Below are 20,268 nucleotides of genomic sequence, written 5' to 3'. Positions count from 1 at the left end.
ATCTTTCAAGTTCATTAGCAGCTGTTTTAGTATGTTGGTGGGTTTGTGGGCTACCATGGTGCCAAGGGGTCTGACTAGTCTGGTAGTTATTTCCGAGATGTCTTTAATGTAGGGGAGAGGGGCTAGGGTTTCTGGACACGTTTTGCCTTCTTGTTTGGGTTTGTTGCTGTGAAATCTCCGGTTTGTTTCACTAGGAAGCTCACTGAAGATCTTACCTAGTAGAGTGATGAAACGTATGAAAACGAACTTCCCAGCTCAGCGAGCAAATCTACTTTCAGAAACTCAACCTGAGCTACAAATCTTCACAAAACTTGCTATTTATAGATCAATCAGCAATTATTAATTAACTGACATATAGTAGAGATGGCAAGACAGACAATGTGCTCTGACTGCAGAAAGTGGAAGTTTCAGACTGCTGGTGTGATATAGGGCACACATCATCAGTAAATGTTTGCAGCTCAAGGAATTTCAGCTCAGAGTTATTGGGTAGGCTCTTATGGTACAGTGATAGTGTCCATAGGTGGCAAATGTAGTTTAATGCGGAAAAGTGTGAGGTGATTCATTTGGAAGGAGCAACAGGAACATAGAGTACTGGGCTAATGGTAAGATTCTTGGTAGTACAGATGAGCAGAGAGATCTCACTGTCCATGTACATAGATCTCTGATAGTTGCAACCCAGGTTGATAGGGTTGTTAAGAAGGCATATGGGTGTTAGCTTTTATTGGTAGAGGGATTGAGTTTCAGAGCCACAAGGTTATGCTGCAGCTGTACAAAACTCTGGTGTGGCCACACTTGGGAGTATTGTGTACAGTTCTGGTCACCACATCATAGGAAGGATGTGGAAGTTTTGGAAAGAGTTCAGAGGATATTTGCTAGGATATTGCCTGGAAAGGCTTATGAGGAAATGCTGAGGGACTTGAGGCTGTTTTTGTTATAGAGAAGAAGGTTGAAAGGTGACTTAATTGAGACATATGAATCAGAGGGTTAGATAAGGTGGACACTGACAGCCTTTTTCCTCGGATGGTGATGGCTAGCATGAGGGGGCATAGCTTTAAATTGAGGGGTGATAGATCTAGGACAGGTGTCAGAGGTAGCTCCTTTACTCAGAGAGTAGTAAGGGTGTGGAATGTACTGCCTGCAACAGTAGTAGACTCGCCAACTTAAGGGCATTTAAATGGTCATTGGATAGATATATGGATAAAAATGGAATAGTGTAGGATAGATGGGCTTCACATTGGTTCCACGTCGGCACAACATTGAAGACCAAAGGGCCTGTACTGCACAGTACTGTTCTATGCTGTATATTTCTGAACGATAAGGCCTGCATTCGAGTTCTACTTGCTCTAGAAATGTGTGATAACATCTGTGAACAGGTTGATTAGAAAATATTTTGAGCTGGAGGTGGAGCTACAGACACTGCAGCATATCAGGGAGGTGAAAACTTAGCTGGGCATTTTATTCTGGGTGGTAGTCACACTCCTTTAGGATAGGATATTCTGAATTGGGCAATGGTCAAGGATAGGACAGCATAATTGCAAGTGAGGCAGGTAAGGAGATTCAGAGAGTAGGAACGCAGGAGGTTCATTAATTGCCCAATAGGTTTGAGGTTGGATGAGAGTGAGGGCGGCAAGGTGGATGAGCTAACCAATCATGGCCCCATGATATGAGAGAGCAGGGAAACTATGAAAGAGGCTCATCTCAGAGAGTATGAGAAGTTAGGTGCTAAATTATAAATCACAACCTCAACAATAATAATCTCTGGATTATTACCTGAGCCATGCACAAATTTATATGAGATGAATAAGAATAGAGGAGTGAATGCATGGTTCAAAGACTAGCGTTGAGGTTGTAGGTCCTGCTTTTTTGAGGTACTGGCACCAGTACTGTGAAAAGTGGGATCTATATCATTGGGACAGTCTAGGCCTGAACCATGATGCGACTGATGTTCTTGTGAACTGTGAGGGAAGTGGAGAGAATGTTAAACTAATATAAAGAGCAGTGAGAGATCAAGCTTGGATAAATGTCATAAATTATGGGGTAGAATTAAGGCTGGACAGAAAAATACAGATACAGAAAATGAAGGTCAGAGAATGTCAGGAAGACTGAAAGAAAACCTAAGAATATGTCAGCAATAGAATAGATGCTACACAGATAACAAAAGAAAATGCAAAACTAAAGACTCTATTTAAATGTTAATAGCATTCGTAACAAAATAAATTAGTTAAATCACTTAGCAAAAGTGAACAAGTATGATCTGATAATCATCAAGGAGATATGGCTGGGGTACAGGATGACAAGGATTGAGGAATATTTGATATTCAAGAATACCAAAGAATAAGTAAAGGCAGAGGGAGGCACCCCTAATCAAGATGACATTGCTGCAGCAGTTAGTGATGACCTTGGTTCAGAGAAATCATGGTGTAGAGTTGTTTTAGGTAAAGATAAGGAATGATAGGGGATAGAAGTCACCTGAGAATGATCTACAAGTTCCCAAAACAGTAACCACAACGTAGGAAGAAGTATGCAAGCAATAGTATTGAGTGCTTATGATGAAGGGATGGTAATAATTGTGGGTGATTTTATGAACATATGAAATCAGAGCAGAAGTCGATCACTTGGCCATTAAGCTGGCTCTGTCATTCAATAAAATGCGAGCTAATTGGTTTGTGTTTCGAATTTCACATTCCCGTCTGTCCTAATAACACTTATTCCTCTACCTTATGAGAATCTAAGCATCTCTGCTTCAAAAATATTCAATTACCTTGTCTCTACAGTCTTTTGAGGCAGAGAGTTCAAACAAAAGTTTCTACAGGTATCTAAAAAGAAAAAAATAAAGCGCGAGTTGGTCGTCCAGAGGTGAGAAGAAATGGTGGGTGTAATGAATAAATACTTGATTTCTACCCTCATCATGGAAGATATAAAAGAAGCCCATTAAATGGAACTTGGTGTAATTACAATCATGAGGGAAGTAGTACTGAGCAAACTAATGGGATTCACGGGTTCTGGTGGACTTTGTCTGAGTCAGGTAGTATGACTTAGGCAGGTAGTACTGAGGAGGTGGGGAGGCTGCAGGAAGATTTCGACAGTTTAGGAGTGTGGTCCAGGAAATGGCTGATGAAATCCAACGTGAGCAAAAGCGAGGTCTTGCACTTTGGAAAAAAGAATACAGCCATTGACAACTTTCTAAACAGTGAGAAAATTCATAAAGCCGAAGTACAAAGGGATCTGGCAGTGCTAGTCCAGGATTCTCATTAGGTTAACTTGTTGGTTGAGTCTGTGATAAGAAAGCGAATGTAATGTTGTCATTTATCTCATGAAAGTTGGAATATAAAAGCAGCAATGTGCTTCTGAGACTTTATAAAACTCTAGTTAGGCCCCATTTAGAATATTGTATCCAATTTTGGGCCCCACACCTCAGGAAGGACATACTGGCACTGGAGTGTGTCCAGCGGAGTTTCACAAGGATGATCCCTGGAATGGTAGACCTAATATATGATGAACGGCTGAGGACTCTGGGATTGTATTCATTAGACGTTAGAAGGTTGAGGGGAGACCTAATAGAAACTTGCAAGATAATGCATGACTTAGAAAGGGTGAATGCTGAGAAGTTGTTTCTGTTAGGTGGGGGAGACTAGCACCCATTAGAATTAGAGGGGGGGGGGGTCAATTTAGAATGGAAATAAGGAGACATTTCTTCAGTCAGAGAGTGGTGGGCCTGTGGAATTCCTGTGGCCATGGAGCACAGTGGAGGCCGGGATGTTAAATGTCTTCAAGGTAGAGATTGATAAATTCTTGATCTCGCAAGGAATCAAGAGCTACAGGGAGAGTGTGGGTTCATGGAGTTAAAATGCCCATCAGCCATGATTAAATGGCACAGTGGACTCAATGGGCCAAATGGCCTAACTTTCACTCCTATGTCTTATGGACTTATGGAGTTCTTTAAAAAAAGGGGCTATTGAGCGATTAAATGATTGGTGTTAATTTTCCAAAATTCATGAGGCTCTGGGAATATTGCATCTATCTGGAAAATAGCAAGTTAAATCCACTAATCAAGGGAAGGAGGGAGTGGAAAGCAGAAAACTGGAAACTATGTCAGTGAGCTTTATGTCTGTCATAGGAACAGTACTAGAATTGATCACTATGGAGGATCACATAGGAAGCACAGAAAGTAGGTGCAGGAATATGCTGGAATCATATAAGGATGTGATTGCACTGGAGAGAGTGCAGAGGAGATTTACCAGGATGTTACCTGGGCTGGATAGACTGGGGTTTGTTTTCCTTGGAGCAGAGGAGGCTGAGAGGGTGTATGATTGAGATGTTGTGGAGGCAACGAGTTAGTGGTATTATTGTTAGATTATTAATCTAGAAACTCAGCAGATGTTCTGGGGAATCCAGATTCAAATCTCCCATGGCGGACAGTGGAATGTGAATTAAACAAATATCTGGAATTAAGAATCTAATGATGACCAAGGAAATCACTGTTGATTGTTAGAAAAATGCATCTGGTTCATAGATGTCCTTCAAGTAAGAAAACCAGCCATCCTCACCTGGTTTGACCTACCTGTGATTCCTGACCGAAAGCAATGTAATTGACTTTCAACTGCCCTCTGAAATGGCTGAGCACTCAGTTGTATCAATCACTATGAATTCTCAACAAAGAAATAAAACTGAACGGACCACTTGGGCATCAACCTAGGCACCAGAAATGACAATGATACAAGCAGCCCTGTCAACCCTGCCAAGTCCTCCCTACTGACATCAGGGGGCAAGTGCCAAAATTTGGAGAACTGTCTCACAGACTAGTCAAGCAACAGCCTGACATAGTCATACTTACAAAATCACACTTTACAATGTTCGAGACATCACCATCATCATCCCTGAATATGTCCACTGGCAAGACAGACCCAGCAGGTGGCAACACAGTGGTACAAGTCAGCAGGGAGTTGTTCTGGGTGTCCTCAACATTGACTCTGGACCCCATAAAAGTCTCATTGCATCACGTCAAACACTGGGCAAGGAGACCCCCTGCTAATTACCATGTATCATACTTCTGCAGCTGAGGAATCTGTATTTCTTCATGTTGAGCAACACCTGGAGGATAAGATATAACAACAGAACTTGGCTATTCTGCCCATCGAGTCTGCCTCCACTCCCCTATCTTCTCCCCATAATCTTTGATCTCTTTAATCAAGAACCTACCTATCTCTGTCTAAAATACACCAAATAACTTAGCTTCCCCAGCCTTCGGTGGCAATGATCTTCCCAGATTCCCCACGCTCTGGGTGAAGAAATTCCTCCTGTTCTCAGTTCTTAAGGGGTCATTTGCTCTGTGGCTGTGCTCTTGGGTCCTAGTTTCTTTTTACTAATGAAAACATTTTCTCCATATCCACTTTAACCAGGTCTCAGATGTCCCCATATCCTTCTAAATTCCATTGAGTACAGACCTAGAGTTCTCAACTGCTCCTTACACAACAAGCCCTTCATCCCAAGGATCATTCTTGTAATTCTTCTCCAGCACATCCATCCTTATGTTTGGGGTCCAAAACCACTCACAATATTCCAACTATGGTCTGACTAGAGCCGTATACAGCCTCAGCAGTCCATCCCTACTCTTAATTATAGACTTCTTAGAATGCGCAAACTCCACACAGTTGTCTGAGGATTGAGTTGAACCCAGGTCCCTAGTCCTGTGAGGCAGCAGTGCTAACCTGAATGAATGCTAACATTGCATTTGCTTTCCTAACTGCCAACTGAACCTTAAGAGAATCCTGAACCAAGATTCCTAAGTCCGTTTGTGCTTCAGATTTCCAAAGCCTTTCCCCATTTAGAAAACAGTCTTTCCCTCTATTTTTCCAACCAAAGTTCATAATCTCACACTTTCCCCCATTTCATTCCATCCGCCACTTGTCTGCCCATTCTCCTAGCCTGCCCAAGTCCTTCTGCAGCCTCCCTATCTCTTCAACACTACCTGTCCCAGCATTTATATTTGTGCCCCCTATAAACTTAACAGTGCCTTCAGTTCCTTTGTCCAAATTGTTAATGTATAACGTGAACAGTTGTGATCTGAACAAGGATCCTTGCAGAACACTACCAGTCATTGCTGCCATTCTGAAAAAGATGCCTTTATCCCCACTCTGTGCCTTCTGCTAGTCAATCAATCCTTGGTACCTGATAATACCTTACCCCTGGCTCTTATCTAATTTAGCAGTCTTTTTTGCAGCGACTGTCAAAGGCATTCTGGAAATCCAAATAGATTACATGTACTGGTTCTCCGTTGTCTAACTTGCTCATTACTTCCTCAAAGAATTCTAACAGATTTGTCAGGCATGATCTCCCCTTGATGAAGCAGTGCTGATTCAGCCTATTTTATCACGGACTTCCAAGTACTCTGCAATCGCATCTTTAATAATGGACTCTAAAATGTTACCAACAACTGAGGTCAGGCTAACCTGCCTGTTTTCTGCCTCCCTCCCTTTTTAAACAGATGTGTTAGACTAGCCAGTTTTCAGTCCTCTGGGACTATCTCTGACTCTAATGATGCCTGAAAGTTCACCACCAATGTCTCCAAAACTTCCGCAGCCATTTCCTTCAGAACTCTGGAGGGTTGTCCATCCATTCTGGGTGATTTATCCATTTTCAGAACTTTCAGCTTCCCAGCACTTCCTTTTTAGTGATGGCTATGTTTGACTGAGTATGGCATCAAGGACCCCTAGCAAAACTGCAATCAGTGAAAACCAGGGGAAAAGCTCTTGACTGGTTGGAGTCATACCTGGCACATTGGAAGATGGTTATGGTTTTGTAAGTCATCTCAGCTCTAGAACACCTCTGCAGGATTTCCTCAGTCTAGCGTCCTAGGCCCAACCATCTTCAGCTGCTTCGTCAATGACCTTACTTCCATTTTAAAGGTCAGGAGTGGGAATGTTTACTGATAACTGCACTCCTCAGATACTGAAGTACTTTTTTTTGAAAGGTTTGGACAATATCCTGACTTGGGCAGAAAAGTGGCAAGTAACATGCACGCCACATAAATGCCAGGCAATTACCATATCCAGAAAGAGATAATCCAATCACCATTCCTTGACATTCAATGGCACTACAATTACTGAATATCTCACTATCAATAGGTTACCATGAACCAGAAACTCAACTGGATCATCACATAAACACAGTGACAGGAGCAGGTCAGAGCCTAGGAATATTGCAGTGAGTAACTCACCTCCTGACTTCCTAATGCCTGACAATCATGTACAAGTTACAAGTCAGGAGTGCGATGGAATACTCCCCACTTGCCTAGATGAGCGCAACTCTTACAACACTCAAGAAGGTTGACACCATTCAAGGCAAAGCAACCCATTTGACTGGCACCAAATCCACAAACATTCATTCCCTCCACCACTAATACTCAGTAACAACAGTGTGTGCTTTCTAAGATACATTGCAGAAATCTGCCAAAAATCCTAAGTCATCAATGTTGAGCCAAAGGGCCTGTTTCCATGCTGTAGACCTCTATGTCTCTATCCCCTCTAAAACCCCTACCGCTGGCCTTAAATCTATGCGCCGGTCATTAATATCTCCAACAAGGGGAAATGTTGCTTCCCATCTACCCAATCTACACTTCCATCTAGAAGGACAAGAGCAGCAGCTACATGGGAACATCACCACCTGCAAGTCCCCCTCCAAGCCACTCACCATCCTGACTCAGAAATATATCTCCATTCCTTCATTCTCCCAGGTCAAAATCATGGAATTGCCTCCCTAATAGCACTGTTAATCTGCCTATAGCACATGGACCTCAGAGGTTCAAGAAGGCAGTTTACCACCAACTTCTCAAGAGCAACTAAGGATAGGCAAAAAATACTGACCAGCCAGCAATGCCCACCTTCTATGATTAAATGAAAAAAAAATTATGAGGGGTGTAGATTGGGTAGATGGGAAGCAACATTTCCCCTTGTTGGAGATATTAATGACCGGGGCATAGATTTAAGGCCAGCGGTAGGGGTTTTAGAGGGGATAGAGACATAGAGGTCTACAACATAGAAACAGGCCCTTTGGCTCAACATGCCCATACCGTCCAGTTTTCACAATTAAATAAGTCCTACCTGACTACGTTTGGTCCGTATCCCTTCATACCTATTCATCTAGGTACCTGACTAAATGTTTGTTAAATAATAAAATTATACTTGCTTCCACCACTATTTCTAGCAGCCCGTTCTAGACGGTGTCCACCCTCAGTGTGAAAAAAAAGCTGACCCTCTGGACTCTGTGTACCTCTCCCTTCTCACCTTAAATCTGTGACCTCTAGTTTTAGGCTCCCCTAACTTGGGGAAAAGCTGTTACTTATCTACCTCATAAAATCATGCCTCTCATGATTTTATATGCCTTTTTCAGGTCACCTCTCAGTCTCTGCCTATCCACCCATTCCTTATAACAAATTCTTCCGGTCCAGGTAGCAACCTCATAAATCTTTTGCAATCTTTCTAGTTTAATAATACCGTCTCTACAGTAGAGCAACTAGAACTGCACACAGTACTCCAAATGTGGCCTCACCAACGTCTTGTAGAGACACAAGATGTCCCATTTCCTGTACTGTGTTCTGACCAATGAAAACAAGCATACTGAAAGCCTTCTTCATGACCTTATCTAGCTGAGATTTCACGGATGAGAGAAAACATTTTTTTTAGCCAGAGGGCGGTGGGAATCTGGAACTCACTGCCTGTAAGAACAGTAGAAGCAGAAATCCACGCACTATTTTGAAAATATTTATATGTGCACTGTGATACCAGGACATAGAATGCTATGGGCCATCTTTTGGAAAATGGGATTTGAACAGTTAGTTCCTTGTATTTGAATAGCAAAGATATAATGGGCTGAAAGGCCTTTTTCTACACTATTGACCTCCATAGAAGGAAGAATAAAAAAACAGAATAAGATTTAAATGGAGGTTAACTGTCAATTCCAAGACGCAGAAAGGTAGGTGTTCTAGTGCACAAATCTATTTATTTTTATTCATTTAAGAAAGAGGGTAGTTAAGAGTCAACCACTTTGCTGTGGGTCTGGACTCACATGTAGGCCAGACCGGGTAAGGATGGCATATTTCCTTCCCTAAAGGACATCAGTGAACCAGAAAGGTTTTTCTGACAATCAACAACACTTTCATGGTCATCATTAGAATTTCAATTTCAGATTTTTATTGAATTCAAATTCACCTCCCTGTAAAAATTTTACACAAGTTGCTTTCCATTGCAAGTCATGAAAAATTAGTATGCATGTCTTTAATCAGAGTCAAAAACAGAAATTGCTAGAAAAGCTCAGCTGGTCTGGCAGCATTTACGGATGGAAATCAGAGTTAATGTTTCATGTTCAGTGACCCTTCTTCCCTGTTCTGAAGATACCACCAAACCGCTGAGCTTTTCTAACAATTTCTGTTTTTATTTCTGATTTACAGCATCCACAGTTCTTTCAGTTGAGATTAAGAGGGCTTATGGAATTCAGCACATAAAGAGATCAACCATGATCTTTTTTAATGGTAAAGTAATCTCGAAGCAGCAATGGGGTACTTCTGCTCCAAACTTGAATGTTTGTATTATCATTCAATCTCTGTTTTTCTGCACAGATGCTGCCTAACCTTATGAGTAATTCCAGTACTTTATTGATTTTATTTCACTAGGTACAACTGTTTACTGATAATAGTTTTGACATCCCTTTTTAATTGAGTGAATCCTTAAAATGACAGTCATTGTGTTTTAAAAACAACTACTGTGGAAAACTCAGATGTTTCTGTGCTTCGATATGCTGCATGGATTGAAATAGAAGGAAACATTTTTACTGAATTACAATTTATTGGAAATCAGTTTTGTAGAAAAGCCAGAATATTTCTATGAGGGCCGAAGGGCCTGTACTGTGCTGTATTTTTTTTCTCTATGTTGATGCCTATAACTCCTCCCCACATTCCCAGTGTCTTGATAGGCAGTGGAAACATTCTTCTCCACATAGCTGTCATTCTTTATCATTGACTATATCTGAGTAAAAGCAACTAAGAGTTTAAATTATAATTATGGTTCTTCTCTTGCTTTTCAGTAAAAGTACAATTGTTGTTTTTCTTGGCATTGTGCCATTAAACTTGAACAGAACTACAAGTCACACCAATAGCTGTTATTTGAAGAAAGTCAACTTTGTACTTTGTAAAATATATTTGCTAAACTGATACATAAACACTAAGTGTTAGAAAAATACACATCAGGCTCGTCAAATGATCAATTGGGCTACAGAAGGCTATGTAGCTTGATGTGAATTAGTTGCCCCAATAGGCCTGAGTTTACTGGGGAAGTGTTAAATGCATATTACAACTGGCATCATAATCCATGAATTTCGAAAGTGAAAAATTGGCTAGTGTTCTAACAATGGTTATTCAATGCCCCTACTGGAACTGCATGTGTGAATATCAGGTAACGATAGAATTACATTTGACTTGCTGACTATGTGATGCTCTAACAGAAAAGCTGAATAAAGAGGTTACTCAATTGAACATATCTCAACAAGCAGTCAATTATTTGAGGAGGGGAGGTGAAAATTAATAAAAAAAATGGGAGAAATCTAAGTTATTTTATATTGGAATGTACTCTAAATAACGTGTTATAGTTATTTAAAGTACAATAGCAAATATAACACATCTAAACACAGTTTGCATGAAATTTCTCTGTTCCAACATTGGAAGTGAGAATTTAAAAATAGGAACAGGGCAGTAGGCTGCATGTATATTAATGACATGTTCATGATTAATAACAAAAAAAGTCTAAGTTTCAATTCATGAAAGATGACTGACAGATATTAACTAAAATTATGCTAGTGCTATAAAATTATTATAATTGACTTTGCTGGGACACAATGGAATATCTTGACACAAACAAGATAACTTAAAATTTCAACATGTCTCTTAGAGTTAAAAAGTAGACCACAGAATTAATTCTAATATCCCTTAATAATGATTCAATCTGAAATAGTGAACATTCTTATGAGATCAATACATTTGGAATTGCAGATTATTGCTGAAATTGCTTAACTGTCTGTATTTATAGCGAAACGGTTTCTGAATAATTATGTCTTACCTGTACAGGATCGTTGGTCTGGGAGCAATGCATAGCCACTCCGACAGCTGCACTCATAACTGCCATCAAAATTTGTGCAATAAGTCTCACATCCTCCGTTCATGATTGTACATTCATCGATGTCTGTAACAGAAAGTAACTTGAGAATAAGTTTTGCAGTCTAGTTTGGGTAGAGTACATTTTCAAATCTGAACTGATAATGCAACCACATGATGTTAAGTACAGTACGTAAAATAAGGTAAACCTGTAGCATGAAAACAATAACGGGAGTTTGAAACCAATAACTTTGCAATCCAGAAACAGAACATTTAATGTCAAAGACCTTCAAGTGCTAGCTGGAGTGCAAATTTAATTGTTACAATGTGGTGTACGAGTGCACTCATTCTTTAGTTTACATCTTTTGATGAACAAATCAATAAAGACATTGTTTTTGAAATGTGCAGTAAACTTATACAGAGGTTCTTCCCTGCTGTTATTAGACTTATGAATAAAACCTCTCATATATCAGAGCTGATCTTTCTCTGTACCTTCTCTGTAGCTGGAACACTCTGTATTCTGTTGTGTTACCCTTATGTATTTATATCAGGTATGATTTATTTGGTTAGCACTCAAAAGAATACCTTTCACTGTATCTCTGTACATGAGACAATAATAAATCAAATCAAATTATACAGCAATTTGGTCTTTTTTTTACTGTCAATTTTGAGTATGAGGTTCATATTTAATTTCCACCATTCCCAGTGGAGAAAAAGAATGAAGATTAGTTTGTTTGTTATAATGTTTGCCTTTTACATGGTCTTTCCAGGGGTTCATGGGATTACGTTTTCCTGAATTTACCTGAAGTGGAAAATAAAAAATATTCACCAATCCACTGATTCTCTGACTGGATCCCTACATTATGTAGCGGGGTTAATAGCTTTGTAGTGGGCCCCACGTATACTCACTGAATGGGGAAGCCGAGCAAATAAACCCAAGGCAAAGGAGCATGGCACTAGAGAATAAATGAAGAGAAGCATCGCTACAACTGATCAGATTATTGCTGAAACCATAACTATCCGGTTTTGGCCCATTTATTTAAGGAGGAATATATTTGCACTGGAATACTTCAGAGAAGATGCATTAACTTTAACCCTTGACGTCATGGTAGCCCATAAACCCACCAACACACTACAACAGCAGCTAATGAACTTGGAAGATGCTATACAGACAACAATCAAAACTAATATAATTTACAAAATACCGTGCAAGAACTGTAACAAATACTACATTGGACAAACAGGCAGAAAACTAGCCACCAGGATACATGAACATCAACTAGCCACAAAACAACATGACCCTCTTTTGCTAGCATCCTTACATACGAATGAAGAAGGACACCATTTTGATTGGAACAACACATCAATCCTAGAACAAGCCAAACAGAGATATGCACGAGAATTCCTATAAGCATGGCATTCCAGCCAGGACTCTATCAACAAAAACATTGACTTGGATCCATTTACCACCCCCTGAGAAAAAGAACAGGAAATGACACTATTATAGGAAAAGACATCACTAACCCAAAGAAACCCAAGCATATAAATAGAAAGCAGGAAACGTCAGCAGTCCGGAGGCTCACTGAAGCTGTTGCCTAGTATAGTGACGAACATATGAAAATGAACCTTCCAACTCAGCCAGCAAACCTATATCCAGAACTTCAACCTGAGCTACAAATATTCCCAAAACTCTTATGATTTTATTACCTATAGATTCTACAATTCCAATGCTCTCTTCACTGTCCACCCATCTTCTTTCTCATACAAAAACTCTCTACTTTAGCTTGCAGCGAGTCCACCTAACCTGCACAACCCTGAACACTATGAGTAATTTAGCATGGCCAATCCATCTAACCTGCACATCTTTAGACTGTGGGAGGAAACTGGGGCACCCAGAGGAAACCCAAGGAGACACAGAGAGAATGTGCAGACTTGACACATACAGTCCCCCGAGGGTGGAATCGAACCCAGATCCCTAGTACTGAGAGGCAACAGTGCTAATCACTGAATCACTGTGTTGCCCCTCCCTGCTTTTCCAATTCCGGCATCTTTGTACATCCTCAATTTTAATTGGTCCAAGGATTGCAGCTATACTTTCAGTTGCCTTACACTGTGGAATTCCCTCTAAATTCTTCTCCCATTTTGACGTGATCTTCAAAACCAAACTCTTTGGCCAGCTTTTGGTCATCTGTCCTGATATTGTCTGTGACTCAATAGCATTTTTATGTGATGAAAAGTGTCTTGTGAAGCTCGCTTCATAATGCATTACATAAATGCAAATTATTGTTTTTTGTCTTTGCTGAAGTCCTTGTTCCCAACCCACATAGCCATGAAGCTGAAAACTTGCAACTGGCAATACAAATATTGGCGAGCTGTCAGGATACACACACGTTTATAAAGATTATCCATCTAATTTTGCTTTTTCTTGATAGATGGAAGGATTACTTATCCTGTGTTAAGCAGTCTATATAAGCGTGCTCTTTACTTTTGTGGGGTTCAAGGGTACAATGAACCATTCTACCAGTCCATGGAAAATAACTTCTTGTAATCTAGTTACTTTAGTAATTTACCAATTTAATAATTCAATAAGTTTTAACAGCACTTACCAACACAACCTTGTTTGTCAGGTGTTGCTTGATATCCAGTATTACAAGCACATTGGTACTGTCCAATCATGTTGACACAGCGTCCATTTTTACAAAGGTTATCGCTCAACTCACACTCATTAATATCTATAAAAATATTTGAAATAGTTAAACTAGACAATATGTTAAAAAATGTAAAAGAACAATCACTGCATTTTGATCCTAAAGATTCTGCATTTTGGGAAATGCAGCAAGTGACTAGGTTTGATTACTAACTCCAACAAAGAGAAAACTGCAAGGCCAAAACGGTTCAGGCTGTGTATGCTACTGGTACTCATATCTTCTACTTCCATTAATTGAAACAAATATCAAACAGCTATCTGCTTTTGTACGATCACGTTCCCTAATAGGGCAGAATCTCTAAATTGGGACAGCTGGGAGAGGAGTGTTCCTCCTTTACGATGTTTGAGGTGAGGGACGCCATTAGTATCCAATTCAAGTACACCTGCAGGAAGTGCACCTAACTCTTGCTCCTCCAAGACCAAGGGAAATGGAGCGGGAGCTGGATGAACTTCGGATCATTCGGGAGGCAGAGGCTGTGACAGATAAGAGTTACAAGGAAGCAGTTACTCCTAAGCAAAAAGAAAGCTGGGTAACTGTTCGAAGGAGGGAAAAATAGTCAGTGCAGGGATCCCCCATGGTCTTCCCCAGAAAAACACATATACTATTTTGGATACTGTTGGCGGGGGGGGTAATGACTTACCAGGGGCATGCAGTGGGGTGCAGATTTCTGGCACAGAGTCTGTCTCTGTAGCAGAGAAGGGAAGGAGGGAAAGGAGGAAAGTGTTAGTCATTGGAGACTCAATAGTTAGAGGTTCAGATAGAAGGTTTGTTGGGAACGAGACTCATGGTTGGTGCATTGCCTCCCAGTGCCAGGGTCCGTGATGTCCTGGATCGTGTCTTTGAGGTCCTGAAGGGAGAGGGGGACCAGCCCCAAGTCGTGGTCCACAAAGTTGCCAACGACATAGTTAGAAAGAGGCATAGGGAGCTAGGGTGGAAGCTGAGATCTAGAACCAACAGAGTTATTATCTCTGGTTTGTTACCCGAGCCACGTGATAGCAAGGCAAGGGATAGGGAGAGATATCAGCTGAGCACGTGGCTGCAGGCATGATACAGGAGGGAGGGTTTTAGGCGCTTGGGAAATTGAGGCTCATTCTGGGGAAGATGGGACCTCTACAAACAGGACGGTCTTCACTTGGACCAGAGGGGTACTAATATCCTGGGTGGGAAATTTATGGTGTTATGCGGGTGGGTTTAAACTAGTTCAGCAGGAGGATGGGAACCTGTGGTGTAGTTCCAGTGCACAGGAGGATGAGAGTAGGCCAGGGCATGGACTGGATTTCACAGTCACAGGAATATGCTGGCAGACAGCAATCTGGTTTGAAGTGTGTCTACTTCGAAGCCAGAAGTATCCGAATAAATGAGCTTGCAGCAAGGATAGGTACCTGGGACTTTGATGTTGTGGCCTTTTTGGAGACTTAGACAGAGCAGGGACAGGAGTGAATGTTGCAAGTTCCAGGGTTTAGATCTCTCATTAAGAACACGGAGGCAGTAAGGGGGGGGGGGGGGGTTACCTTGTTAGTCCAGGACAGTATAAAAGTGAAAGAACTTTTGACGAGGACTCCTCCTGAGGTAGTATGGGCTGAGGTTAGCAACAGGAGAGTTTTTCTTACAGACCTCCGCAGAGTTTCAGAGATGTGGATGACAGGATTGGCAAAATGATTCTGGGTAGGAGTGAAAGGAACAGGGTCGTCATTATGATGGACTTCAACATCCTCAGCATTGACTGGAAATGCTATAACTCTGGTATGTCAGATGGATCAGTTTTTGTCCAGTGTGTGCAGGAGGGTTTCCTGACACAGTATATCGAAGGGCCGACAAGAAGGGAGGCCACACTGGATCTGGTGCTTAGCAATGTACCAGGCCAGGTGTTTGATTTAGTGGTAGGTGAGCACTTTGGAGAAAGTGACCATAATTTGGTTACGTATAGTTTAGCGATAGATACATGCCACAGAGCAAGAGTTGCCGATGGGGGGAGGGCAATTATAATGCAATTAGGCAAGAGTTACGATGCATAGAATATGGTAGCAAAATGCAGGAGATGGGGACAATCGACATGTGGAGCTGATTTAAGGAACAGGTATTGCATGTCCTTGAAAGGTATGTCCCTGTCAGTTAAGGAGAAAGTGACAAGGTAAGGGAACCATGGTTTACTACAAAAATTGCATCTCTTGTTAAGCGGAAGAAAGAGGCTTATGTGACGATTAGACGAGATGGTTCAGATGAGGCAATGGAGAGTTACAGATTAGCTTGGAAGGATTTAAAGAGTGAGTTAAGAAGAGCAAAGAGAGGACATGAGCAGTCTTTAGCAAATAGAATAAAGGAGAACCCTAAAACTTTCTAGGGTAGGAATAGGTCCAGTCAAAGTTAGAAGTGGAAAGTTGTGTGTGGACTCTGTAGAGATTGGAGAGGTGCTAAACGAGTATCTTTCATTAGTTTTCACTCAGGAAAAGGAGAATATTGTAGAGGAGAAAAATGAGATACGAGATATTAGAGTAGAAAGGATCAATGTTAGTAAGGAAGAGGTGTTAACAATTCTAGAAGAAGTGAAAATAAATAAGTCCCCTGAATCGAATAAGATTTATCCGAGGATTCTCTGGGAAGCTAGGGAGGAAGTGTTGGAGCATTTGGCTTTGATCTTTAAGTCATCATTGTCTACAGGTTTATTACCAGAGGACTGGAGGATTGCAAATGTTGTGCACTTGTCAAGAAGGGCAGTAGAGATGACCCAGTTAATTATAGACCAGTGAGCCTGACAGCTGTTGTAGGAAAGGTTTTGGAAAGAATTATAAGAGATAGGATTTATAATGATCTAGCAAGCAACAATTTGATTGCAGATAGTCAACATTGTTTCGTCAAGGTCAGGTCATGTCTCACAAACCTCACTGAGTTTTTTGAGAAGGTGACCAATCATGTGGATAAGAGTAGGGTTGATGACATGGTGTACATGGACTTCAGTCAAGCCTTTGATAAGGTTCCACGTGGTAGGCTGTTGGAGAAATTGCAGAAGCATGGGATGGAGGGTGATTTAGCAGTTTCGAATAGAAACTAGCTTTCTGTAAGAAGGCAATGAGTGGTGGTTGGTGGAAAATATTCAGCCTGGTATCCGGTTACTAGTGGTGTGCCACGAGGATCTGTGTTGGGACCACTGCTGTTTGTCATTTTTATAAATGACTTAGACGCAGGAATAGGTGGATGGGTTAGTAAGTTTGTAGATGACACTAAAGTCAGTGGAGTAGTGGACAGTGTGGAAGAATGTTGCAGGTTGCAGGGGGATTTGAATAAACTTCAGAATTAGGCTGAGAGGTGGCAAATGGAGGTCAATGCAGTTAAACGTGATTCACTTTGGGAAGAATGGCAGGAAGGTAGAATTCTGGGTCAATGGAAAGATTCTTGGTAGTGTGGATGTGCAGAGAGATCTTTGGAGTCCATGCACACAGATCCCTGAAAGTTGCCACCCAGGTTGATAGTTGCTGTTAAGAAGGCATATAGTGTGTTAGGTTGTATTGGTAGAGAGAGTGAGTTCCGGAGCCGTAATGACATGCTGCAACTACACAAAATGTTTGGAATATTATGTACAGTTCTGGTCACCCCATTACAGGAAAGATGTGGAAGCATTGGAAAAGGTGCAGAGGAGATTTACCAGAATGTTGCCTGGCCTGGAGAAAAGATCTTATGAGGAAAGGCTGAGACACGTGGGTCTGTTCTCATTGGAAAGAAGAAGGCTAAGAGGGGATTTGATAGAGACATACAAGATGATCAGAGGATTGCATAGGGTAGACAGTGAAAGTCTTTTTCCTAGGATGATGACATCAGCTTGGACGAGGGGGCATAGCTACAAGTTGAGGGGTGACAGATTTAAGATAGATGTCAGAAGCAGGTTCTTTACTCAGAGAATGGCAAGGACTTGGAATGCCCTACCTGCTAATGTAGTCAACTCAAACACATTAGGGAGATTTAAACAATCCTTGGATAAGCACATGGATGATGATGGTATAGTGCAGGAGGCTGGGCTTAGATTAGTTCACAGGTCGGCGCAACATCGTTGCGCTGTATTGTTTTATGTTCTTTGCAAACCTAATTTGCAGTTTGGGATAAAGAAAAAAGGTACACTCAAAGTTTATTAAAAGAATTGTCCTCATGCTTTAAAAACAAACAGATTAGACTGAATTGTACCAGAAACGAATAAGCATCACTTTGTCAAGTTTGATGGAAGGCTTCTCTCTGCGAGGCTTGGTGTGTGACTGTCTCAAACACATCTCACTAACAACAAATCATGCTCCTATGGTGTAATTCTCTCACTCACTGTAGGAAGAAGTACTTGCCACTGCTAGGATCTCGCGGGATTCCTGGCACTGGCAAGATAATTAAAAAGCCACAATGCACCAGGTCAAGCATTGGCAGACTAGAACTGCCTTGCAAGGTCATTAAGTTTTCCTGGAGTTGACAGATATGATTAAACTAGTGTTAGCTTCATGGAGAGGGAACTGGAGGCTCTGTTAAATGATGTCGTGCAGGGGAGGGATGTCCTCTTATCTTTAGGCAGAGGAGACCATGTGAGAAGACTCTGCCAGCTGATCGAAAGTTTCCATCTGGATCAGTGCATCTCAACTGTCCAGAGAAACATTCAGCAGTGTAAGAAGAAGGTCAATGATGACTGGTGAATCCCCAAATCCTTTCTTCATACTCCTCTCTGACAACCACACCAACTTTTACCTCCCCCAGATTCCCAATCAATTGAAAGAAGTTTGTCTCAACATTTACAAGGAAAAGGGGGAATTTTGCTGTCGATGCGAGAAGCTCTTCGCTGAACATCTCACATGATTTTCTCAACTTTCTTGCATGCCCCACCTCATTCAAAGGCTGGGAAGGCCACCCAGAAACCTTGCCAAATGCTTTATCATGAAATTACTGCGACTCTTTTCATCAAAAACACCATTAAATCAACATAACTGGTTTTCTCTTGTTCAAATTATTCTAAAATTCTTAAAATTTTATCATCATATATAAAAAAAAGACACTTTAATGAATTGAAGTTATCCTTTAAAAGCACACTTTGGATAAGAGTTCTTGTCTACAGTCATTCATTGCAGCTCACCTACACATGACGTTCCATCTACAGACACTTCATGGCCACGAGGACAGACACACTTGAAACTTCCATCTGTATTCTCACAGGTACCACCACGACACAGAAGAGGATTTTGTTCACATTCATTAATATCTGGAATTACAGAAGATATTTTTGAAGTTTATAACATACAAGGATTGAATACAAGACAAAACATAGCACTGTAAATCACAAATTGAGTAGATTGCAAAAATGAATTTTCAAATATTTCTGTTATGTTTCTACATTTCAAACATATTCCAGCTTTAATCTCCAATGCATGTTTCTGGGAAAGAACCAATATAACTTTACTTGTATCACTGCTGTAAATAATTTTTGTTAAATATACTCGAATGCTGCTGCATCAATTATCAATAAAGTTCTGCCTTGAGGCATGGACTTTTCTCTTAAAGCGATTACCACGACATTGATACATTTTCAAGGATATCCTCAATTTCAACTTGCAGCACCATATGACATTTAGAGATCAATGTTTTCAGGTAAATCAAGCTGTTTCAACACTTGGCCTCCGATTCAGGAAAAATGAAAGTTTGGGAGATTAGCTAGCTGTTAAGATTTGTTCAAAAAATTGTTATCTAACTATTTTGAAAACACTGATTTTAGAAAAGAATTAGGAGAAAGTGAGGACTGCAGATGCTGGAGACCAGAGTTGAAAAATGTGGTGCTGGAAAAACACAGCAGGCCAGGCAGCATCTGAGGAGCAGGAGAATTGACGTTTTGGGCATAAGACCTTCTTCAGAGAATGTCTATTATTCATCAGACTTCTTAAAAGTTGTGTTTTGAAGTGGAGATGCCAGTTTTTGTAAAATAAAAATATATAGTGTACATCAACATGTTTAGTGACAACACTTTATGAAGCACTCTTATACGAACCATAAATTAGTGCAGATGGTCAGCATCTTATTTGAATATGATTTCATGGTAGTAATGACCATCGAGCACTGTTTTTTAAAAATTTTTCTTGGATGGTTATTTGTCATCTGACGTTCTTAATGTGGAGTCTGATTTGCTAATGAATCTTGGAGGCATTACAGCTAGATCTGATCCCATCTTCACAACATCCATGTGTGTGGAAATCCAGCACAGGATGCTGAATTTTGATGTGTAGTTAGAAGTGTGATAAATTTTAGTCAATATTTCAGTATCCCAATGCCCTTATGATAATCCTGACTGGGATGAGGTAACAAACAGGGGGAATCAAAACATTCTTTAGAGAAGGTAAATGTGCCCAAATGGAAAATGACACAAAGGAAGATAAGGGAAAGTCAGCTGCATTGATAGATAGGCACATA

At 40.7% G+C, this 20,268-nt stretch overlaps 1 protein-coding gene across 1 annotated transcript in view; it reads right to left on the bottom strand.

Annotated features, from left to right (window-relative positions):
• Positions 1–20,268, bottom strand: part of LOC132834735 (fibrillin-1-like) — a 589,699-nt gene that overhangs the window by 156,989 nt on the left and 412,442 nt on the right. Inside the window, exons 27-29 of the mRNA XM_060853700.1 lie at positions 18,944–19,069; positions 13,747–13,872; positions 11,106–11,228 (exon numbers count right to left, since the gene is read on the bottom strand). Of these exons, the coding sequence (XP_060709683.1) occupies positions 11,106–11,228; positions 13,747–13,872; positions 18,944–19,069 (375 nt within the window). The remainder of the gene's footprint in view (positions 1–11,105; positions 11,229–13,746; positions 13,873–18,943; positions 19,070–20,268) is intronic.

Source organism: Hemiscyllium ocellatum, chromosome 42, assembly GCF_020745735.1.
Source record: "Hemiscyllium ocellatum isolate sHemOce1 chromosome 42, sHemOce1.pat.X.cur, whole genome shotgun sequence".
In the NCBI taxonomy this organism is placed as follows: domain Eukaryota; kingdom Metazoa; phylum Chordata; class Chondrichthyes; order Orectolobiformes; family Hemiscylliidae; genus Hemiscyllium; species Hemiscyllium ocellatum.
This window is presented reverse-complemented; position numbering and strand designations above follow the sequence as displayed.